At 41.3% G+C, this 25,363-nt stretch overlaps 1 protein-coding gene across 1 annotated transcript in view; it reads left to right on the plus strand.

Moving 5' to 3' along the window:
* The first annotated feature begins 973 nt into the window (after positions 1-973).
* ano1a (anoctamin 1, calcium activated chloride channel a) overlaps positions 974-25,363 on the plus strand; it is a 73,383-nt gene continuing 48,993 nt past the window's right edge. Inside the window, exons 1-5 of the mRNA XM_041943727.1 lie at positions 974-1,093; positions 9,237-9,388; positions 18,964-19,311; positions 23,830-23,928; positions 24,819-24,970. Of these exons, the coding sequence (XP_041799661.1) occupies positions 9,293-9,388; positions 18,964-19,311; positions 23,830-23,928; positions 24,819-24,970 (695 nt within the window). The 5' untranslated portion in view covers positions 974-1,093; positions 9,237-9,292. The remainder of the gene's footprint in view (positions 1,094-9,236; positions 9,389-18,963; positions 19,312-23,829; positions 23,929-24,818; positions 24,971-25,363) is intronic.

Raw genomic sequence — 25,363 nt, forward strand, 5'->3', positions numbered from 1 at the left:
ATCCCAATCAAGAGGTGACAAAAAAGTGTGTGATTGCTCTCTCTTTGTTTAAACAAAACTAAACTAGCTGAAGTGACTCTGTTCTCCTTTGTGAAGCCTAAGCCACTCATTGATGATTGCAGATTTAATTTTGAGCTGCTTCCTTCTGTTGAGCGCAAAAGGGCTTGAACCCGGAATCGCAGAGCTCAAATGATAAGTAAATATATACTCGTGCAGCACAGGTCAAAGAAAAAACAGTGCTAGTCCAGCCATTATTATTATCATCCAGCCTTTTCAGTGGATTAGTGTCTGTCATCGTTTCAGTCCCCAATTTTTATACAGTGATAGAATAGGTAGGTCCCACAATTTATCCTCAGATGACAGCATGCAGACAAAGCCACACTTGGAAAATAGGAATGCTGTTGAAATATTTGGTAGGAAAACACAGTGAGAAGGAGCCTAATTGTTGTTTGAGTGGTTTGCTCAGACATATTCTACTCAGGCATGTACTTTATGCTAGATGCTTGCAGTTGACAGCATTCTTTTCCATATATGAATTCTATCTGTTCTTCAACATGCTTGCTTTGCTCATTCCCTTCTTCAGAGTGAGTTCAGAGGTGGGGGTATGTCTCAGAACTGGAAAACATCTCGGCACGCTACTGCAAGTCCACACATGCTTGTATGGGAATGTCTGTTTCACCAAAGGAGACTCCCTCTCAGCTTAGCTGAAATTGTGTTGCCTCGGCTCATTAACAGTACATCAAGGTAAAAAATAAGTGCAGCTATTACATCACTTAATAATACACACGCACTTGCACATGCCAAGCTTTAAAGGGTTGTATATTGTAGGTTTATTTTAGAATATGTTCTCTTTGAGCTCCTGGCCAATCAGCAGTCTCATGTATTTACATTGTCACGTTGCATAATCCACCAATGACTTCATGTTCTCCCAGAGCTGCTGTGTGGGAGGGGAGACTTTACCTGAGGAGGCCAGAAGCACTTCCTCCTCCGCCCGTCTGCTCACAGGTGAGTGGGAAGTGTTACCTGGCCAAGACCTGCACTTATTCCTGTCTACCTTCTACTGAAACGGTCTCTCTTTAACTCTGGAGAAAAGGTAATATTCATTTCACATGCTACACGTGGCTTTACTTAATCCTAAACCTGCTCTTCATTACTCTTGTTTTTTTTTCGTTCTGCGTGTAAATGGCACCTGGATACAGCTTTTTTCTTTTAAGATATATATCCGTCACTGTTTATTATTATTATTATTATTATTATTATTATTATTATTATTATTATTATTATTATTATTATTATTATTATTATTGCTGCACTGTAAATAATTGCGGTATAGTAATTGGACGGCGTTTTAGTCAGCAGTGAAAAAATGGCTTTCCACAGGCTCGCCTGAAGCCTGATTGACGCTTTGTCCTGGGCGCTTTTTGAATTCTGTATGTGTTTGATCACTCCGAGCGATGTCTTTTCATCGGTTGTTCTGTGTGTGGGTAATATTGTACATATTATGCAGCTATCAGAATCTACATGATTAAATGCTCTTTCATTCAAACGGTGCAGAAGTTGCCCGGAGGAAGGCTAGTTTGCAGTGTAAATGTAAAGTGCTCTCCCATTCCCTCACCAGCCAGGAGCGCAACTGACAGCAGGCAGGCGGTGAGATAGCTGTGGAGATGAGGGGAAAGGAAACAGTTACTGGAGAAAACATTTCCTTCTGTCGTTGTTGGGATATGTAGTAGAACAGATATTTAGGACAGTTGTAGCGGTTCTCCATCCGATCCGCTCTCTAAAGCAGCGTATTTAGAAAGTCTACGCTTCGATAATTCCTTTATATTTAATCATCTGTATTTCTACGTGGAAACTTCTGAAAAATGTCTATTTATGCGTTCGTTATTCTCTCTTTGCTGTTTCCTGTGATATGGTCTGTCATTACGCGAGACCACTACAACATTCGCTCGTGCGCTCTGATCACCTACTGATCGCCCACTGGAAGACCCCAACGCGAGTGGGCGGCACCAGCTGTCTCCAGCAGGAGAACAATGAGGCATTCAGGTCTCATAGGAAATAACACGCTTGCAATCCTCATAAAAAATAGATTTTTTATCATACAGCAGGTGGGTCTTTTTTCATCAGGATGACAAGGAAAGCCTTTTAGCATTTTAGAAAGGTAGTAAATGTTTTCTTAACAAGATTGAATGCTTCGTGACTTCAGTTTAATGGTAATGCATGTGAACCACAAACTTGGACTACACTCCGACCAGAACAGCTTAATTTATAATTAATCATAGCAATTTACTAAAATGTTATTAGAGTCCTACTCTAACTAAACCAAAATGAGGTTGAAGTTTTTTTTTTAGGCAAACATAAACGTTGGTAGAAAATTTCAAAACATTTTTCGTATGATAGCTATCATATGAACTGCTGTAAAATAGGAACAACAAGATCAGACCAATCAATTTCTATCTCCCGAGCATGAGATTTAAGAACGGTTAACTAATCATCTTTCTGAAAATTGCAAACTTGATTGTCCAAAAATGTGGATTCACTCAGCAATTCCTGTAGGAATAACTAAGATCAGGCGGCGGTATTAATATAGGTCTATCAAATGGAAACTGACATCAGTTGTGGCCAGGTAAGGCAGGGAACTCCCATTTCCATGTTTTCCCATGTAAATGAATGCAACATAATTCTGGACCGTTTGGCACGATTTTTGCTCAGCTTCCCTGCAGTTATCACTCTGCTGTGTGTGAGTGGGTAATGTCATTTAGACAGAGAGCGCTCTCACACACGGAGAGCATGTGTTTTAGCATAGAATAATCTCATTTGACAGATAATGTCATGTAGGCAGCATTTCTTTCGACATAAAATAGCTTCTGTATCCATCTCGTTGAGGTAAATACTCTCTGTAGACATATTCGCGTCATTTGGACAAATAGTTGCCTTTGGACAAATTCGTCAGGAAGCAGTTTGACAGTAGACTCATCAGCTTTCCAAAAGCATGAATAAGCGATAGCTCTCTGCACAGCGTTTCCACGCAACAGCGAAGGAGGCTGTGAAGCCACGCAGGGATAGATGTTGCAGTGAACGACAGCACTGTAGATCTGGTTGGGGTCTCTGAAGGAACCCTGAGCGCCTTTTTAAACCCAATGGAGCGACAAGATGATGGAGATGAGCCTGTTGGGAGGTTAAAGCAGCACGATAATGCAGAGGACTCCGGTAAGAGCACTTTATTCCCAAATTATGATATATAAATATGATCATGATGGTTTTTGCGCGCGACGAAGGGAGAAAATCAAGCGCAGCATGTGATTGGACACATTCGTCTGAGATCCCGTTCGGTTTAGTTGAATAACGCACGTGGGTGCGCAATTCCAGTTCGCATATCAGTGCTAACCTGAAGTGGATCGGATTAGTTTTTACACGAAGATGCTGACGGGTTTGCCTGCTATAGACATGATGGTCATTTGAACATGCTGTTACCTCAATTATTTCCTGTATTGTTTAACCTAGCAAAAATCATATTAAAGGTATCATTCAGATTTAATAATTGCCTACATAAACAATATTGGTTTCATTTTGCACTGTAACTCCACTGTGTTCAAGCTGGCTTTATGGGAAATTTGTACCATTTGTTTTGGAGGTCATTTTATATGTGACATGTGAACCCAAACTAGACCACAACCAACAAACTTACCTTAATGCGTTAGCAGTTTATTCACAGACTTAAAAGGGTGGTTCAGAATTGTTTCACACAGAACACACTAGACAACTGTTGAACTGAACATCCAAGTTAAAGTAATAAATCCCAAAGCAAACAAATATGTCTGTATCACTGCACATCAAACTAAATAAAGGAAGTGTGAGTACTGTTGACTTATTGAGGATAATATCAGAAATTATACTTTCAGCAACAGAGAGCATTTACCATTATATTAATAATAATAATGCATTTTATTTATATGCACCTTTCCAAACACTATATCCCCCTTCCCCCCCACCTCGCCCTCAATACTCCGCTTAGACACATTCACTTTTATTTACATTATTAGAAAAAAGTCACCAGCAATAGCAAATAAGTATATAGCACATGAGAATCAATGCCTCTTCCCGGTGAACAGGTGGTCATTTTCTGACCTGAACTTTATCAGCCTCGCTGTGTCTTCTTTCCTGTTCAGTGAGACACATTTCAGAGCTGTCAGTGAAGAGAAACCTATGAGCCATGAAACACATTATTTCACTCAGATAACAAGCAGAACAAGTGACGAGAGGCAGATGTGTTTGGTTGATATGTCAGAGACAGTTCTGGAAACATAACGTGGCTACATGAAGGCTTGAAATCATAACGTCAAAGTTTCAAACACGTGAAGTTTGATCAATAACAGAGTGCTGTCGTCTGTATGATCAAATATGTTCCACACAAGCTCAGAGGCTGCTGTTCGTGAGATTCATAACATAACTAAACAGGTTGTGGATGAAATAAATTTAACTGAAACATGACGGATCCCCTCGCTCATGGCTCCTCCGAGATCCCTCCTCGCTCCTTGCTCCTTGCTCCTCTGAGCCGCAATATGCCCTTTGGGACGGCCGGCAAGATGGCAGACCAGAAGTACTTCTGGTCTGAGTGCAGATCGAGGAGTGAGGACACAACAATTAAAAGAAATTCTTTCTCCTGGCTCCATTGCTGCTAAATGCTCCACTATATTCCACATCTGGTCCGTAACTATGTCTGTGCTGGGCAGGTGGTGTACAATGGGTTTTAGCTGGTTGCGAACAGTAAAGTTGTGTGTCCTAAAACCAAAAGAATATGCTGAAAGATTCTTGAAAGTTCCATAGAGCTGAAGTGAACCTTAGGGTTGGGTAGTAATTCATCTCCAAGTTACAAGCGACACCTTTTGCATTAGACATCATTGCAGTCATTTGATCCATGTAATTGATGAACATAAACTTAACTTTTAAGTAATGCTTCAGTAATTAGGACAATATTTGTCCATATTTCACAACCCTGTACTGCCCTGTGAGCTCATTGAAATATACTCTATATTTGTCAGTTGGCTGTTTTCCTGAGGAAGGCAGTATGTGCTCAAATGCAGATTCATAAAATTTTGCAGTACTCTCCTCTTTTTTATGAAATAATGAGCCATCACTTTTTGTCACATAGGATATGAATATATGTGGTTGATATGTGCAAACTGGGGATGATAGTTGTGTAAACAGACTGTCAGCTCACATTACCCTCAGAGTCAACTTTGTCAACAACTTTGTCTCATGCATTCACATCCTGTTAGATCCCCATCTACGTATGACGCATTGAGTGTACACTACTCCTCTTTAACGGTGGACAAGGCAGATTGATGGGTGTCCTAAGGTTTCACACTGACTGACCTACTCAGGTGGTCTCAATATTTCAGCAGGTCCTGAGATTCCTGGCTTTTGAAACATCATTGTGCGCTCCCATTACCAGTTCTCAAGGCAACAAGCAAATGATTATTCCAGTTATTTTGCATGAAAATAATATCTCCTCACAGAGGGTCTCCATTTAATCTCTGTTCTATCTTGCACATAGAAAATAGCTGATTATTCCATGAAAAAAAATCCTAACCACAGATTTTGCATATTTAAATGGACATAAATAATAAAATGACAGCCTTGTCTGGACATAGCCAGATTCAAATTTCAGACAGGTGGACTAGTCATAGTGGCAGTGCACACTTACAGTGAAAACATGTCATGTGTTGAAAAGTCCCTGGTGCCACGAGCAGGCTCACTGCCAAGGCATTTGGCAGATGATATCAAGTCTTGGGCAGGGTTATGTTGTTACAGAATACCTGTAACTGCATATAATAAACCACAAAATCTAGCTGTTTAATAGCATTGTACTTTGCTTAAAACATGTAATTACAGGTATTTGTGAAAACAAGCCATAGCAAGCTAACTCAACAAACTCAGAGCACCATTAACCTACAGTATCAAGAGCTTTATTCAGAACAAGAAAGCTGATGTACTGTACAAACACATTCCCTCATTCTTACTGAACGCTTCACCTGGAGCACCATCCTGTCTGAGCCAGTATTTACCTCTTAGCTTTGAGGTCAAGACTCCAGTGACACCTTGATGTCGTCTATAAAGAAATAACACTTTTGTTTGTGCTTCTTAAAAAAGGTCACATTTGCCATAAAACCTCATCCTCCCCTATCCCCCCACCCTCTATTAATCTCTCCTCCTTAAACTGGCAACTATCATCTTCATATCTAATTAACAAAATTAGGGATGCACGATAATTGTTTTTCAAAACCGATACCGAAAACCGATAACTTTCAGCTCCTAAAGGCCGATACCGATAACCGATAACACACACATATACCTAAAATCATGACATCAATACTATGAACAAAACCAAAAACTGTTTTGACTCTTTAAATGAAGAGATATTTATTTTTTCCAATGAAAAACTATTGGCAAGCCTCTCAAACATGTTCTTAAAGCTATCAAACAAACCTATTTGATGTCTCACATCAATATAAATAAGGTGCATTACTTACTGATATACAGTGGCGTGCACAGACTTTTTGAAGGGCAGGGGCGAAAAGGAAAAAAAGCACCTATAGCGTGTCCTTGCCACTGAAGAGGGCACTTTAGCACGCATTTTGGCTCCCAGGGGGCACTCTAGAGCGCGTTTTGGCGTCCAAGAGGGCACTTTAGCGCGCGTTTTGGCTCCCAGGGGGCACTTTAGAGCGCGTTTTGGCTCCCAAGAGGGCACTTTAGCACGCGTTTTGGAGTCCAAGAGGGCACTTTAGCGCACCTTTTTCGAAACTGGGCCACGAGGGGGGGCGGTCGCCCCCCCTGTGCACGCCACTGCTGATATAAGTAATGAACTGATGCAAAGACATGCATCAGGATTACAAACTGAAAAAGTGCATTTCAGAAGCTTACAAAAATAAATATCCATAGAAAATTAATGCACTGTCACGAGTTAGATTCAAACATTTCTATGTAAACATACTGAAAAAGAATGCACAGTGCATAATGGACTGACACCAGGTAGACTTGTCTATGTAAACAAACTGAAAAAGTGCACTCTATAGTAAGTCAACTGCCATCATTTCTATGACTAAATCTGCTGTATATTCTGGTGGCTTCTTTGCAGCTGGCTTGCTAACGTTAGCGTCTTTAGCAGCCCAGGTGTCCTCATACGCTTTCCAAACTTTGTCGATGGTTATGTTTCAGGTGGCTGATCAGCTTTGAAGTATCAAAGCTTGTGCTATCTCTCTCTCCTCGTGGAACTCGCTTGGAACATTTGTTACGAATAACCAGCAAATTGTCTTCTTCGGAAGCTCTAAAAGGCTTTCTGTGCTGTAAAAACAACCCAGTGGTGCCAACAGCACAATTAGCAGTGTCAAGGACTGCAGGTCAGATGAAGCTTGACATTTGACACTGGCATTCAGTCAGCAGGTTGTAATGTTTGATATCCTCAGATAGCCCTCTGATGTTTTGTCTCCTTCTACCAGCAGCCTTAAGACATATGAAAGTGCTAAACTTTGATTAGATCAACATTCTATCCTTGGCATCGTCTTGTATTCATATTTTCATTTTTGCTTCTGATAGTGACATAATATTCTGCTGTTGTTAAGGGACAACAAGGGTAAGTAAAGTCTTCAAAGTCCAAGTATCTTTGTGCTGTGTGCAGAAAACAGACATCACTTTTGGTTATTGAAAATTTTAGCATCCTTTAAAATATGTCGACATGTGAAGCTGTCTAGTGGCTGCTTTAAAGAAGCACGTAGCACTGGTGGGGTTGTGTGTTTTAGCCCATTACTGCCATCATGTAAAGTCTGCGAGGATAAATTTGTTTTTGCAATTGTTTCCATGAAGATTATTTAAAATACCTGACTTTATGACCCATCTCAAGTATTCTTCTATGTTCCTAATGGTTTTGCAATTTATGCCTGGTGTGTGGAGGGGCTGCTGCTTTATGGAGTATAATAGACATTCTTTGTAGTAACATTTTGTCTTATGAGCTACTCAATACAGCTAATATTCAAGTCAAACCCTCAATGGGGGCCCTCAGCAGCTCCTTCAGTAACAGACTGCTGCATCCACTCTGTAAGAAGGAATGCTACTGCAGGTCCATCATACCAACAGCTTTCAGAGTGTTCATCTCCAGCATTGATTGATGTAGCACTGGTTTTCATATCCAGACTGTTGTTTGTGCACTGATGTGGGATTTATCATACAATTTACTTTTTTCCCCATTCTCATTTTAATCTACTGAGACATATATGTATATATATTTATTAATGTGCAGTAGCTTTCATGCTGTAGTCACTTTATCTCATCTCATGTGCAATTGCTACCCATGTGCAACTTGTGTAAAATCTGTCTGGCAGTACATTTTTATGGCAATTTTTCCATAGTTCTTGCAGCAATGTTTATTTTTTTAATATCTTTTTTCTACATATTTTTTGTTTTAAATCGTCCCTTGTATAATATGTACATACATATAGTCAGCTTTAATTTTGTTTTTTGTTTTTTGAATCTCTCTATTTCTGTTGCTATTTTCTTTTCCAACTGCTGCTGTAATACCCCAATTTCTCCGGCTGTCGTATCTTATCTTATCAACTGAGGATCCTCACACTGTAAATGGACAAAAAACAACCTTTGCCTGTCTGACTCTGCAGATTCTACATTCTACCAAAAAAGCAAATGTAAACAATATTTGTTTGTTATTTTCTAACTTTATATTTCAGCAACACAGCATACCAAGGTTAAAGGTGAATTTCATTTGAATACCCACAAAATTACATTAGTAAATCAATTTAAATCAGAAACCACTGCTTTAGCAAAATAAAAGCAAACTCATGTTCAGCTTCAATTTGAACCGACAGCAGCACCTCAAAATTCTGCTTCTGCTGCGCAGCGTCACTGAAAGAGGCCCAAAACAACTACAAACAACTTATTGTTAGTAGTTGTTTTGTGTGTGTCTCAGTTTATGGGCTCTTCTTACAGTCTGGGGGTATTGCTATGAATGAATGTGTGGAGGATTTGTGTCAAAATCCACGTATGGCTATGCCCTTGACATATGCAGGGTTTTTTTTTCTTTTTCTTCTTACTCACTTTAACATCCATTCAAAATTACCATTTCCAATATACAAATTTTTGTTGACTTTAAATTCCACATGGACAGTGCCATCTCTAAGATAACAACACACATGGCTAATGCCAAATTCATCTCTCTATTCCTCTCCCAGGTTCTCTTCCCCCGGCTTGTGAGCACGCAGGCAGCCCGCAGGAGAAGCCTGCCACGATGATGAGGAGCGACAACTACCTGCCTGTCCCTTATGAAGAGAAGAACCTGGATGTGGACTTTGTCAACACCAAAGCCAGGAGCAGCGAGTCAATAGTAAGAGACTAAATCCCTGCTATCATTCAGTTACTGCTGGGGCATGGCAGGAGGTGGAGGGATGTAGCAGCTGATCCGTGAAATGTTTTACAAAGAGAAAAACTAAAAAGGTGTGAAGAATAATATAAATTTTTAATTTTAATTGTGATACATTCAGAGATTTTCATGGCTGTGCTTTCAAGACTGGCTTGTCTCTAATAAAGGCAGCTGAGAAAAATGCTCAAGTAATAAACCTATATGAAATATGTCAAGTGAAACTAATTTTAAGGTATATGAAAGCATATAAATATATAATAGATATATGAAAGAAGGTTCATTGTGGCTACACAGTGTGTGACAATCCATGGGTGGTGAAAGCTTGGGGGATTCTGATTGATGCTAACCACTCAGTGTAGGCATGGATAGGTACCCAGTACCCAGTGTTAGTCACTTTGACAGTCACTACAAGCACATTTATGCCCATTTGAGAGAGTTTCTGTGTGGGTATCTGTGTTGCAGCTGAGCTAGCGTCTCTCCTACTAGAGCATCTCCCGTTGTGTGTCCGGAACTGTCAGAAGTAGTTGTAACTCTGCTGTTTATCATGCTTAACTTTGTGAGGCTGAGTGATGGTAGCAGAGTCATGGACAGGACCACGTGTTTTGTTCACTGACAACAGTCTGCCAGCATTTCTCAAGGCTTGTTAATATTAGCAGCTATGTTGCTCTTATGAGACAAAACTATCTTAAATCCAGAGGTCCCAACCATGGTTGAGAATTAGTATCAGTAATCCCCACCATTCATGACTCTACAGTCTGAAATGAGGACAAACTTAAAATCACAGAGGACCCAAATGCAGAACACAGACTCAAAAGAGAGTGCAAAAAGGGGTTTATTACAAGGGCAACAAATGTGGCAGGAGGGAGGAAAAATCCAAAGGATGGAGGGGGTTGAAGGCAGGGAAGCTAACAAGGTTGGTAGGCTGGAAGTGAGGCAGATGAACAGGCAGGAAGGCAGGCAGGTAGGCGGTGATCCTGAGACAGGGAAAAGACAAGGTCAATGCTCACAAAAAGCGACAAACTAAATGGAATATACAATTCCAAAACGGCCTTTAGCGTGACGTTAGCACACTGGTAGACACAGCGATCCGGTGAGGACTGGAGAGGAGAGCCAGTGTTTTATACTGAAGGGCTGATTACTGGATGGATGTCAGGTGAGCAGCAGGGAGCAGGTGAGTTGAATCAAAGCGATCAGGGACCCAGGAGAGTGAGGGAGTTGCCACACCCACAGCACTGACACACAGACCCAGACAGGGAGGGGGAGAAACAGAGGACAAGGAAAAACACAAGGAAATTGCCTCATTTGCAACATTTTCGTTGCAATGAGGTGGTATAGGTGATGGAAGTCTGATTATCAAAGGCTAAAAATCCTTCAGTTTTGTAATAGAATAAATATATATATATATAAACAATAAATATCAAATAATGATGTTAGGCCAAAAGGCACTAACTATGTTGTAGGAAATAGGCTTCAAACAGATTTTGTTCCAAAATGTACTTGTGCTTGTAGGAAAATGGAAGCTGCTTTCTCTTTTCCTCTGGGACAGTGGGATGAAGTATTTTAATGGGTCAGTTTCTCACTTCCCTCCTGTGGTATGCCATGCAGACTTTTTGGTGAACAGTGAAGTGTGAACAGGTTGCCTTTACTGAAGAAATAATCACTATTAAAACAGTTGCCACTGAGATCTACGGTGTATCCAGAGCAACAAGGACATTGTTTGTGGGCAGACATATAGCTGCAATTTTTTGTTCATTTCATCAAAATTGTGAGCACCGCACATGAAATTCCACTCACCACCATTTTGTTGTAGTGCACAGATATGTAAAAACCTGGACAAATAAAACCAAAAGTAGTAAGAGTAGTAAGACACCAGTAGAAGATTTTTGTAAATTGGGTGTTAAGTTACCATTGTCCTTTGTCTTCCTCGGCGTGGGAGAAGTATGTCAAATTTATTATTAGAACTGTGACCTTAAAGGTTACTGAAGTTCCACAGTAACATTGTGCGGTCTGTGATTTGATAACATGCAAAAACTACTCCTGGTTTGTCTCAGCTTTGAGCTTATTATGGCTCAGAAATGTGTGTGTGTGTGTGTGTGTGTGTGTGTGTGTGTGTGTGTGTGTGTCTGTGTCTGTGTATGCGTGGGTGGCTCTATGCATATGGAAGAACAGCAGAGAGGAGAACCCCCTTTCCCACTGGCTTGTTGAGAAAACAGCGCCTATTGGTGAATGATGCATACACCACCACATCCTCATGTGCCCTCTGAGAAGTGACCTCTTACCCTTGCAGCTATGACTACTTCCTGTTGCGAGAGGGCTGAAGATGAGTGTGTGTGTGTGTGTGTGTGTGTGTGTGTGTGTGTGTGTGTGTGTGTGTGTGTGTGTGCTTATACCAGCCCCTCATGATACTTCCCATCACAGACACTGTTGCTGTAAGTGGGCTGGAAAGAGGAACTAGCTTTTCATTTCAGTCCTGTGCCTACTGTTTCAATATTACTACATTATATTCAATGTTGATGGCAATTCATCTCCTAATAGCTTACAACGGACAGTTTGAACAACATGTATTGCCATGTAATTGTCTCCCTACCACCATGTAAACATTACTGTTAGATATCAGCTGATTTTAATGCAGCCACATATTTCCATACAGTATGTGCCATATTCAGACCCCCATATTTCTCTCATTGTTACATACTGCATATTGTATATTCTCAGTGGTCACATTATAAGGTAGACTTCTGCTGTATGGAGTCGTAACCTACCCATGCATAGTTTACTTACTCACTCTATTTGCTTGACTTGGAGTGGGCTTTGTGTCCACCCAACAAATGTTAAGTCTAGTGTTCTGTTAAGTGGAATTAAGTTTTGGACCCAAAAGCAGTGTTTATCCACAGTTAATGGTGATGCAGGACAGATGGAGAAAGCTGTTGTCAGCTGGAGGACAGACTGGTAAGACACTTGGTGAGGCAGGAGGCTAACACGCCTGTGGGCTCAAGGGATTTAGGACTCAAATGCAAGAACGCAAAACACAAAGGAAAGTTAAAGCTCACAGGCTGTATTTAACAAAAAGTCTCTGATCATGAACAAGGCAAAAACAAAAATGCTTGGTATCAAATGTAGCAAACAAAAGGCGCAACGTTATTAAAAGGACAAAACTAGGTAACAAGATTCACTATAGCGCGGCCAGATTTAGCAAGGACGCAAAACAGGGTAAACAAGACAATCTGGCACAGGACAAAGGGAGACACAGACTATATGTAAGCAAGGTAACAATGAACAGGTGGAAACAATCAGGGCGGGGCAGACAATCAGACAGGCGGGAAAGACACCAGGAAGTCAATGGTCTGAAACAAGAGGAGAGCTAGGGTTTCACAATAAAACAGGAAGTGCATAACAAGACTTGACGCAAGCGAACAAAACATATTAACAGACGCGACGAGACATGACAGAGACATCATGGAAGAATATGAACCTGAGGCTCAGGCAAACACAAAATTAGCCGAAGTTCAGGAAAGCACTAGGAAAATACAGAGAAACTTATTACCATAATATATGTGTGTGTGTGTATATATACATACATATAACATATACATATATACACTCACCGGCCACTTTATTATGGTACGCCTGTCCAACTGCTCGTTTACACAAATTTCCAATCACATGGCAGCAACTCAATGCATTTAGGCATGTGGACATGGTTAAGACGATCTGCTGCAGTTCAACCCGAGCATCAGAATGGGGAAGAAAGGTGATTTAAGTGACTTTGAGCGTGGCATGGTTGTTGGTGCCAGATGGGCTGGTCTGAGTATTTCAGAAACTGCTGATCTACTGGGATTTTCACGCACAACCATCTCCAGGGTTTACAGAGAATGGTCCAAAAAAGAGGAAATATCTAGTGAGCGGCAATTCTGTGGGCAAAAATGCCTTGTTGATGCCAGAGGTCAGAGGAGAATGGCCAGACTGGTTCAAGCTGATAGAAAGGCAACAGTAACTCAAATAACCACTTGTTACAACCGAGGTGTGCAGAAGAGCATCTCTGAACGCACAACACATCAAACCTTGAGGCAAATGGGCTACAGCAGCAGAAGACCACACCATGTGATACTCCTGTCAGCTAAGAAGAGGAAACTCGTACAAATTCGTACAGGCTCACCAAAATTGGACAATAGAAGATTGGAAAAACATTGCCTGGTCTGATGAGTCTCGATTTCTGCTGGGACATTCAGATGGTAGGGTCAGTATTTGGCGTCAACAACATGAAATGTTGGATCCATCCTGCCTTGTATCAACAGTTCAGGCTGCTGGTGGTGGTGTAATGGTGTGGGTGATATTTTCTTGGCACACTTTGGGCCCCTTAGTACCAATTGAGCATAGTTTCAATGCCACAGCCTACCTGAGTATTGTTGCTGACCATGTCCATCCCTTTATGACCACAGAGTACCCATCTTCTGATGGCTACTTCCAGCAGGATAACGCACCATGTCATACAGCTTGAATCATCTCGAAGTGGTTTCTTGAACATGACAATGAGTTCACTGTACTCAAATGGCCCCCACAGTCACTAGATATCAATCCAATAGAGCACCTTTGGGATGTGGTGGAACGAGAGATTTGCATCATTTATGTGCAGCCGACAAATCTGCAGCAACTGAGTGATGCTATCATGTCAATGTGGATCAAACTCTCTGAGGAATGTTTCCAGTACCTTGTTGAATCTATGCCAAGAAGGATTAAGGCAGTTCTGAAGGCAAAAGGGGGTCAAACCGGTACTAGCAAGGTGTACCTAATAAAGTGGCCGGTGAGTGTATATAATACATATAACACACAAACACAGGAAGAACAAACAAGAGACACAGGGAGGGGAAAACAGAACCACAAGGAATGAGGAATGGAATGGGGCACAGCCAGACGATGATAGATTCACCATCTTTTAGTTTCTGGTCTCCACCAAATCCTGAGGAAAATATCTGGCTCTTTAGCTGCTAATTCCTCCACTCTGTTCACAAGCTAGTTGCCATATTTTTGGCTGTTTGTTGCTGGGCAGGTAGTGTACAGTGGGTTCATCAGAGCTTCTTGTCTGGGAAGAGTTCAAGACAGTGGGTCGGACTGCAAGAGTTAAAAGAGAGCTGAGATGCAAGATTGGAATGTGATTATGTCCCTCTGATAACAAGATGGCATCGAGTCAAACTGTGTGCATTTAAGGTGTCTGTGTGAAAGGCATGTGGATGTGTGCGTATGTGTGAGAGAGGGAAAATACACAAAGCAAAGCAGAGGAGATCCTAATTGGCATGGAAAACCCAATTACTCACCCAGAAGCCCAGCATGCAAACTTGGCTTTGTCAGTCATGGACCTGCTCTTTTAACCAATAAAGTGCGGCTTATTGGCTTTACAGACAGTGATTGTGATAGCAGTGTATATTACCCTCTCTACAAACGCTGCCGCAGCCTGTGATGTCTTTCACTTACATAGACACATCACCTGTTTGCCCTCCTTATTTTTGGTGTCTTTTATCATGCCTCTCTGCCCACATTCACTCAGTATGTCACATGTTACATCAGAGACAATAAAATACTGGATTTGTTTTATGCCGACACCAAAGAGGCATAAAACTCATCCCCTCTCCCACTCCGGGGAGATGTGATCACAACGTGGTGCACCTCCTGCCTGTGTACAAACCTCTCGTACACAGGCACTGTCACTTACACAGTGAAAAGATAGTCTAACAAGACTGATGAGGGAAAATCATGGAAATTCAGCTGCAGGAGGAAGACAGACATTCAATTGGAGAAGAACAACATCATTAGAGTCTTGAGGGACTTGACGGAGTACAGAGAACTGGCCCAGGGAATTGTGAATTGGTGCCAGTGTAACCGACTCTTGATCAATGCAGGGAAAACTAAAGGGCTGGTTGTCACTTCCACAGGTGCAACTACTCCTTCTTTCTCCTTCTACACCAGTGAACATTCAGGGAATGGACATTGAGATGGTCAAATCCTACAAATACCTAGTTGTTCACCTGAAAAATAAACTGGTCTGGTAAAATGTACTTTGCTGCTGTGACAGTGTAGATTATTTTATCTTTAAACCAGTTTAATACACGATAGCATGGTCAATCTTATCAAGCACTAAAATTAGGTCTAAGAGGACAAAAACTGAGACCTTATTTTCATTATTTCATAATGAGACTGCCTGACCTGGTAGAGGGTATGCCCAATTTACCAATAGTGTGTCTTTATTGCAGCATCCCAGGTTAAAGTCTAACCTGTGGCCACCTGCTGCATGCCATCAGCCACCCTTCACTCCCCATCCCGCACCGTCCTGCTATATAAAGGCTAAAAAGCCCCCCAAAAAAGCAATGTAGTCTGGGGTCACATATTATGTGTGGGTTATCACTTATTATTAAGTGCAGTTTTAGTGCAAAAGCCTAACTGAAATTCCACCAGGATATTATCTTCTTTAAGAAAGGAGTTATTTGCACTGAAACTGGCTTTTCCAGTATCTTACTAACGAAAGGAAGGTTGTCTGATAGTCTTGCAGAGTAATACAGGTGAATTTTCCCATGGTTACATGGTTTTTACGGGGTTCGCTGAGGTATTCTGTGCTTATAGTGTAGCAATGCTGGCTCTAAAGGAAGTTGTTTTTTATTTAAGAACAATGAAAGTTCTTCCAGACAAGTTTGGATGGGCTACAGTTGCCACCATCCTCTCTAAGAATCTTGGAAAAGTGATTCTTTCTTGTCAGAGGCGCTGCTTTGTAACAGACAGTCAAGCCATCTATATATGTATGTAATACAGTGAACTGTGAGCCTATTTTTCCTCCATTTTCTTTGAGTCAGTCACTGCCATTCAAGTTGTTTAACCATGGGGAAATTCTGTCAGTCGACCTTTTTTTAATCTTTCCTATTCAAAGCAGGTGACAGAACTGTTATGTTTGGCAGTTAAAAAAAAGACTCAAATGCAGGACACTCTGGCAGGCAGGTTGAAGAAACAAAAAGTGAGCTTTAATAACAAAAGCTTGTTCCTGTCAAACAAAACAGGCAGGCTGAGGCAAAATCTGAGAACAAATAAGAAATACAAATACCAACTAATAACAAATTGGAATGGCTTAGACAGGAAACAACTGCAGGACAAGGGAGCAAATAGGTGACCTGACAACTGAAAGAGGGAAAACACACTGACTAAATACATGAAAGAGTAGACTAATGAGGGACAGGTGAAACTAACCTACAATCACAAGGGTGGAAAAGAGACAAAGGCAGGAGGTAAAACCAAACACAAGCCATGAGGACAGACTCTACAACATAGAACAGGAAATAACTAAACTCAAACCCAAAACCATAAGAGTGCCCCCTCTTCAAGGGACCTATCCCAGAGGTCCCTTCCAAGCAATTTCACAGAGTCCAAGCTGAGTTGGGAGGTATGGTGAATGGAGAGCTGGACAGTTGCAGAGCTGGAAGCTTAAGACGGGCAGCCTTGGGGCTGGGCAGGGGCAGAGAAGAGGACCTCAAGTGGGTGAAACGAAGAGTAGAGCACATAGCCACTTAAGGGAGTGGACTGCTGAAGCTCAGGAATTGGTGACTGCTGCAGCTCTTAAACCATTAACAGCTCTGGTTCAGTGATTCGCTGCAGCAGAGGGACCAGTGACTGCTGCAGCCCCGGCTCAGAGGATCGCTGCAGCAACACAGGAACACAAGGCTGCAGCAGCGCAGGAACTGGTTACAGCTGCAGCTTAGGTGTGGGTGTTGGCTGGACTGCTGTCTGGGAACCAGGAGCAGTGTTGGCTCGACCATTTACCGGGAACCTGTAGCGGGTGTTGGCTGGGATGCTGACCGGGACCCAGGAATAGGTGTCAGCCAGGCTGCCTACTGGAAACCAGGAACTGTTGTGGCGTTGGCTGAGAGAAGGTCTGTTGTTTGGGATAGAGAGGGTGTATGTGCATTTGTCCCCTCACTACTGCAGTTTCTCCAAAAAACACATAACACATCAACATAATTTGGAATATATTGGAAATGTATTAGCTGTGCAAACAAGCCAAATGTTACCATTTATGCCTTATTAAATGGTACTCTTGACAAAAATCAGCTCTGTTGTAAAACAACTGTGATGCTAATCCTAGGTAACTTAAGCCATTGTCATTGTGCCTTATAAGATGGTGAGTTTCAAGATAACTATGCTGCATTTCAACAATAGATACATTGCTTCTTATTATTGAAGTCATTATGCTGACAAATGTTAGAAAACAAGACTTACAGGGCACCACTAGCACCAGAACCAGAAGCTACTGGTGATGGTGGACCTGATGAGGCAGCTGTATGTGCGCCAGGAACTGCAGCAGCAATCAGTCTTACACACTCCTGGCTTCGACATCCCATCCTGAACTCCATCATCACGTGGCCACGTTATTTGTTACAGATTCAGTGGTGAATTCCACTCTCTTCACCTTTGCAAAATGCACCCAAAGCTAGCTGGTCCTTTTCATGGCAGGAAAACTGTGTAGGCTTGCTCAATGTCCTGACAGTCTGATGCTAAAAACAATAATTTAGCATGATGAACAGCATTGAAATGCAGTGTAAAACTACTCTCTACAACGTTCTACTGCATATTGCAGTAGTAGAGTCAGAGATACTGGCTCCCTTATGTTAAGTAATATGATGCCATGTGTGAAAAAAAAAATTTAATAGTGTTGCTGAAAATGTCTTATTCTTCCTCTGAATTTCTGCCTGTGTAACTTGTAAACATAATCAAAGCTGCACTAACTTTGAAATGATAATTTTTAGAATGATTTAAGTAAAAAGTGAAGTAGGAAGGGTGTGAAGGAAATGGTCAACTCGACTGAGCTGCTATTATTACTGTAAATTCTGAAATGCATCTTGGCTCACAGACAAATCCACAAACAGTGGATTGGATGTGTTAGTCCTGAACAGGTATGTTCAACCCATTCTTATTTCCAAAGCATCAAATACAGCCACTTTGTTATGCCCCTCAACGTCATGTACAGTCACACAAGGTACCCTTCAGCAGCTGTATGAGACACACCGGGATTTCAATTTCAACTCCAATGTAAACCCATCCAAAAGGTATTCAGATACCAAATTACTAACCTTAACCCTAATTACTTAGCCTGTGCTTTCCCCAAGAAAGGTTTTGCCATGATCATAATACATCTGAGACCAGCAGATCACCAACAGGTTTCCAGACAATGTTAGTCACACAAGATATGTACTGATAAAATTGCCAAATTTTGAGTAATTGGGGAGAATGTACTGAAGAAAATTTGTGCTCGCATTCAATGTGAGACATTGAATGGCTTTGAAAGTGGCTGCTCACATGGTTATTGCAAATAATTATTGCATGTCACAGTAAATGCCCTGTCTGTAAATCTGGATAAAACTGACTTGTCTCACCACAAACAGTAAGGACACTGGAGAGATTGTTGAACTTGCGGTATTTTGTCAAGGTTATTTTTCATAAGTAAGAAATATTTCTATACATACACAGTAATATATGATATTTTTCTCTTCCCGTCTTTCTCGTAGCCAATGAAAAGTCTTTACACGGATGATGGCTCACCCCAGTATCCGGGTCAAGGCCCATACTTCTCTGATGGACGACGGCGGGTGGACTATGTGCTGGCATACCACATCCAGAAGCCCAGCAGCATCCGGCGTCAGTCGTCCAGGTTTGGCAACAACAACTTCATCCGACGGCTTCAGCGCAGTTTGAGTATCAGAAGCAGCCGAGCCCAGCTGCAGCCAAAAGAAGACCCAGAGATTGCCGCCCAAGAGCAACGGTCAGACTATCATGAGGATGACAAGCGCTTCAGGCGGGAGGAGTTTGAGGAAAACCTCTTGGAAACAGGGCTGGAGCTGGAAAAGGATGAAAGGGTAAGGGGCTGGGCTGTGGGGGCAGGGTGGGAGTGTACAACAGGAGACTGTAAACTGATTGTGTTGCTGTATTCTAACAGTTGATGTTTTAGTCATTGATGCTTTGCCTGTCAAAGTTCACACTGCACTACACCTGTGCAGCTGATTATGATGGCAAATATAATACTTAAAATTCTTAACTATCAATTATAGTTCTTGCTAACATACTGACACTAAAGCTGCAAGTCCCAGGCAAGCCCGGGAGCTGGCTCTCATCGCTTGATAATTCCATGTAGAGATTTTTATGTTTTGTCTTAAATTTGTCCTTGACAAAGAGCCCAAGAAAAGTCGATGTCACCATAATGATGCGATCTGAAATGCTGAATTTTCCACATTTTTGTTCCTTTACTGATGAATTCCATTGTCCATGTATATTTAGAGCACATACCGGTTGTTTCTAATAAGCAGAGGTAAACGCTGTGCTAATCATCATAAAATGGTGTGGCTGCAAGGCTGTGATCACGCACAAAAATAACATACAGAAAAAAAAATAGAATTCAGTTTCAATTTCAGTTTTATTTATATAGCACCAAATCACAACCGAAGTTGTCTCAGGACACTTTCCAAATAGAGCAGGTACAGACCAAACTCTTTATCTACAGAGACCCAACAAGTCCCGCATGAGCAACACTTGGTGACAGTGGTGAGGAAAAACTTCCTTTTAGGAGGCAGAAACCTTGAGCAGAACCAGGATCAGGGTGGGTGGCCATCTGCTTCAACCGGTTGGGTGAGAGAGAGAGAGAGAGAGAAGAAGTCAGGAATGCCCAAAAGAATTTCTAGATAGTGGAGCACTGGACTCCAAACAGAGAAAAACTTCAGTATTTCTGAAATGGAGGTACTGCTGCAGGAAATGAAGAGCAGACAAGCTATCACATTTTGTAGCATCAGTAGTGGATATAAAATAGCACACAAAAGATGCATGAGATGCTATTTATTGATCAGCGAATGCTATATCCCGAGAAGGGTGGACAACTGAACTTGTTTGATCTCAAATCTGAGCCCCAAAAAAAGACACCAACCAATAGAGGGGAAATGCCTACCCAGAGTTATCCGGGCTAGACCCGTGCATGTGTGGCCATTGTTGGAGAGACAGCATTCTCAGGTGTGTCAACCACTGGGGCCTGTGTCAGTTTCATCTTCTAGGCCATCTCCTATCTCAGAATCCGAAAGTTACGCTGATTTTTCAGAATTACTACAATATGATGGTACATTTTATCTAAAAGCTGTAAAATCATGTTACATGATGCATTTAACATTGAAACACCAGACTGTAAAAATTAAAGGCAGGTGGTTATTTTTCACAATAAGTGTTTTCATCTTCTACAAATTTAAGATACAGAACTGGGGAGGCCAGATAGTAAGGAATTGCAATAATCCAGCCTGGAGGTAACAAATGAGGGGACTAGTTTTTCAGCAGCTTCTTGAGAAAAGATGTGCCTGATTTTTACAACATTATGTAGGTGGAAAAAGTCCTTGAAATTTGTTTTACGTGTTAAAGGACATATCCTAATCAAAGACAGGGATACTTCGGCATGTAGGCTGCCAAGGCTGATCGTACCACCAACCTTCTGTTAGATGGACGACCACTCTACCTCCTGAGCCTAAATTTGATCTGAAAAGTAGGATTTAAACCATCTTAGTGCAGTTCTTTAATGCCAATTGAGTGTTCCAGTCTCTGTAATAGGATACCATGGTCAACGGTGTTGAATGCAGCACTAAGATCTAACAAGACTAACACAGAGACGACTCCTTTGTCTGATGCAATTAGAAGGTCATTTGTAACTTTACGCAGTGTTGTCTCTGTGCTATGATGCTCTCTAAATCCTGACTGGAGATCCTCTAATAAATATATATTTTTTTATTTCTTTAACTGATTAGTGACTGCTTCCTCAAGGATTTTAGAGAGAAAGGGGAGGTTAGATATAGGTCTATAGTTGGCTAAAACCCCTGGATCAAGAGTAGACTTTTTAAGAAGAGGTTTCATTACAGCTACTTTAAAGGACTGTGGTACGAAGCCTGTTGATAAAGACAGGTTGATCGTTTCTAATAAAGAAGAGCCAATTAAGGGTAAACCTTCTTTTAGCAGCCTAGTGAGGATGTTTCCCACAGCTGTGTCACTATCCCTGGCTTCAGGCTAAAATGTGCTTAACTATTCTGCACAACGGGTCTGCACAGGACATGAGGACCCTTTAGCTAATGCCATCCAGACTTGCTGCCTTTCTTGCCTTGATCCTCCTGAGTCCATTCCTCACACTGGTTTTGTTGTGAGGGACAGATTAGGATAAGAGGGCTGTGAGCTGAATGTTGTGGGAAGGGGGATATATGTCAGGGTGGGGCAGTACGCAAGGCCTGCAGGCAGTGGGAACTGCAGCAGGAAGGAAAGGTTCAAGAAAAGGTTCAGGTCATTCACCCACCTTTGGTTCCCCATAGGCTGGGAGTTGGGTTCCTTGTAGCCTGAGGTGGTTTTCAGGCCCCTCTGGACTCAACTGATGTTGCTCTGCTCCAATTGATTCTCCATCTTGCTCCTCTCTGTTTTTTCCCTCCCTGATCCTTCTTCTAAGCTTCCTTTCCATATTCTTTATCTCCTCTTTGTTTCTTGACCTAAAGACCCTCTTTTTTCCTCGAGGAGAGCTTTTATGTCAGGAGCATTCCAGGGTTTGTTGATGGAAAAACATAACACAACAGTCCTTGAGGGTACAGCATTCTCCACACAGAAGTAGACATCGTCCATTATGCAGTGTCAGTGTCCTCCCCATGAGCATCACAGGGGACCTGCAGCACAGTTGCATCAACATATACCTCATGAGCCTTACTGGACCATCTTTTCACTGCGCAAGTGACAGCTGGCTGCCTGTGTACGAGAGGTTTGTGAGGTGATGAGTTATGTGCCTCTTTAGTGTTGACATAAAACAATTCCAGTATTTTATTGCCATGATTAAAGTCACCAGAAATAAGAAGGAGGGCATGTTGATGTTGTGTCTGCAGCCCGTTTGTGACTGAGTAGATGACATCATTTGCAGCATCTGCATTTGCAATTAGGGCAATATATACCGCTAATAAAATAGAAAATATTTGTCATGCTAACAACTAACAGCTCTGTGTCCTTGCTTCAGAGTTGTTCTTTAATTGTAATGTGGCCAGAGTCCATGTGGTTGATATCTGATAGGATTAGTGAAAACTTTGAGCTGCTGGTAGCACTAGAGGAATCAGAGGATCACCAAAGCTATCTGAATGTCTCAACTAGGGATTTTAAAAATCTGTTGTAAACTTCATGGTGATCCATCAAATATTTGTTGAGACTGGGCCAATGATCAAAAAGGAAACTCTGGCCAACCTAACCGAGCATAGCCACATCATCTTATGTGCATAAAAAGTTTCAATAACAAGAGGCCAGATCCAAAAGGCACCCTAGGACAATCAGATCTGATGCATATGCACCAAAAGGTGATTAAACCCAATCCAAACTGTGATCTCACCAAACAAACCTTAACCAGAGAGAAACCACTGATAGTGAAGGCAAAAAAGAAGACCCGTATGTTTTTTTGTTTCCCTGTACACAGTTGTCACTCCACACATCTAAAGGAACATTTTTCTGTGAAGATTGCAGCACCCCCAATATAGAGAGTCCACTTACACCTATTTACTGTAGTTAAGCTGATGGATATTGAATGTGTCTGCATTTTTGGAATTAGAATCAAAATTTCTGTTATCTTGCTGCCTTTAGAACCACTGAATGACACAATTCATGTAAGTAATGGGTAAGAGGTAATCATGCAAGGTGCCTTGCCTAAGGACACTTTGAGATACAGGGATCAAACCACTGACCTTCTGCTCAGAGGGCAACCACTCTTCCTCTGCAGCTGCATCACCTCATTTTGTGCTTTTGTTTATTTTAACCCCCATATTCCAATTAACATTAGCTTATATTTATCATTGCTGTATGATGGTGGTCCTGCTGCAGCAACCTTATTTCACAGCAATTTAACTTTGTCAGACATTGCTTATAGTCAGCAGACAGAACAAACCATTTGAACATATTATGTTAACATACAAGGTAAATTTGTGTGATTTATAAAGCAAGTCACCTAGTTTGAATTGGTTGTTATATATTTCTGTATCCAGACAAATCAGTGTGCTAGGATGAAGGGCGTGAAGTGAGTCTGGCAGCATTTGAGTGGTTTTACATAATAGTAGAGGCTGCAGAGACAATCTCCTATGCAGCAATAAATACGTGAGTTCGTACTGAAGTGGATGCAGAGGATTTTCCTGGGGCTCTACCAGACAACAGAGTTTTAAATCTAACAGAGAAGCAACAGGCTGCTCTGGCAGCTGGAATGTTTGCTCTTCTAAATGTCGTCCAAACATAAATTGTCTATTGGGGTGGTTTATACATTTTGGAAAGTCAAGAACTGTCCGCTGTTTCAACAGTGGCTACATAGAAAATTGTATTTGAATATCCAAACCTTGGTTATATTTCAGAGTAAGATCCCTGGAATCGGCTTCTTGAAGATCCATGCTCCTTGGAACGTTCTGTGCCGGGAAGCTGAATTCATGAAACTCAAGATGCCAACAAAGAAGGTACTCCACTCATCAGTAAATTGAGAATTTGCAAAGGGTATATTTACTGTAACTTTTTCTTGCCCTGAGGGTGACTGAACTGGCTTGCAGAGTTGCAGGGCTGAGTGGTTAAAAAGTGTGAAGATGAACGTTTCCTGTTCCTTTGCATTCGTGTAACGTTAAACGCCCAACATGACCATTTTGTAGTGAGCCTTACAAGCCTTGGAGTGTGATAGAAATGCAAAATGCATGAATAATGGATCAAACATTTGTCAAGTTTCTGTATTTAAAGAGAGACTATGCAGCCAAACCTTACTACAGTTACTTTATAGTTAATTGTCCAATACAGAAGTATCCGATACTGGCACTAAACATAAAACACTAGCTGACTCAGTCCAAACATAAGAACCACACAGTTTGAACCCTAGTTCCAATTGAACTGTGCAAGTTTCTGCAGACAACCTTCAAACCAGTCAGATTTAGTCCATGTCATAGCACACTGTGAGTTCCAATTCAAGTGCACTTAAGCTTAGAGAAGGTGTCCTCTTCTATGCACTATATACATAAGCAATATCTCTTAATCTGGCCATTGCAAACCTGCAGTCTGCTTTTGATGCATTTAAATTACTCTTATGTAACACCAGCTTGTTTTAAATGCGTAGTAGAGTAGAGCCTTATAGACAAAGGCTTTGTTGTAAAAACTGACAAATTACCTCTGCTCTCTGACCATATTTAATTACAGTAGTTAGAATATTAGATTCTAGCTATAACTATATTAGAGTTTTTAACCTTTAAAAACTCTTGAAAAAGAAATTTTGATCTAAATGAGACCACCCATTTGTTTATGGGATTAATTACATACAGAGTCCTTAATTTCCATCTGAATACAGTTTTTTTTGTGCCTTCTACAGGTTTACGATGTGAAACAAGGCAGTAATCTGGTTGAGAAAATCCGATTGTTTATTCACAAAGTCACGGCTCCTCTCCATCCAAAAGTTGACGCCAACCGACCACAAAGCATCAAATCCCTCTCTCATCCTTTCTCCAGAGAGAAGCAGCATCTGTGAGTAAAACCTCTCCAAACTTAGTTATGTTAGTAGCAAATTTAAAATCAGAAAAAGAAAACATTTAAACTTGAGAATTTTGTAAGCAGAGCATTGTCCTCCACATTTCATGTGATTTCACTTCTGAGCAGAAGTGGGTAGCCTTATGCACACTTTTTTTTATTGCAACAGCACAGAGAAGTAGCAACCACAGAGGTGTTAATTGGAGTTGAAAAATAGCCCAAAAGCCTATGAGGCTGTCTGACGAGAGCATGGCAGAAAGCTGAAGCATCCATCAGCCTTCTTCCCCCTGAGGAAACAAACACAGCTAGCCTGAATCACAAAAGTAATTTTATTTTTTTCACACTTATTGGAGGATGTTGAAAATAGCTAAATAATGCATTTAGACTGAC

The sequence above is a fragment of the Chelmon rostratus genome, chromosome 1 (genome assembly GCF_017976325.1).
Source record: "Chelmon rostratus isolate fCheRos1 chromosome 1, fCheRos1.pri, whole genome shotgun sequence".
NCBI classification, from domain to species: domain Eukaryota; kingdom Metazoa; phylum Chordata; class Actinopteri; order Chaetodontiformes; family Chaetodontidae; genus Chelmon; species Chelmon rostratus.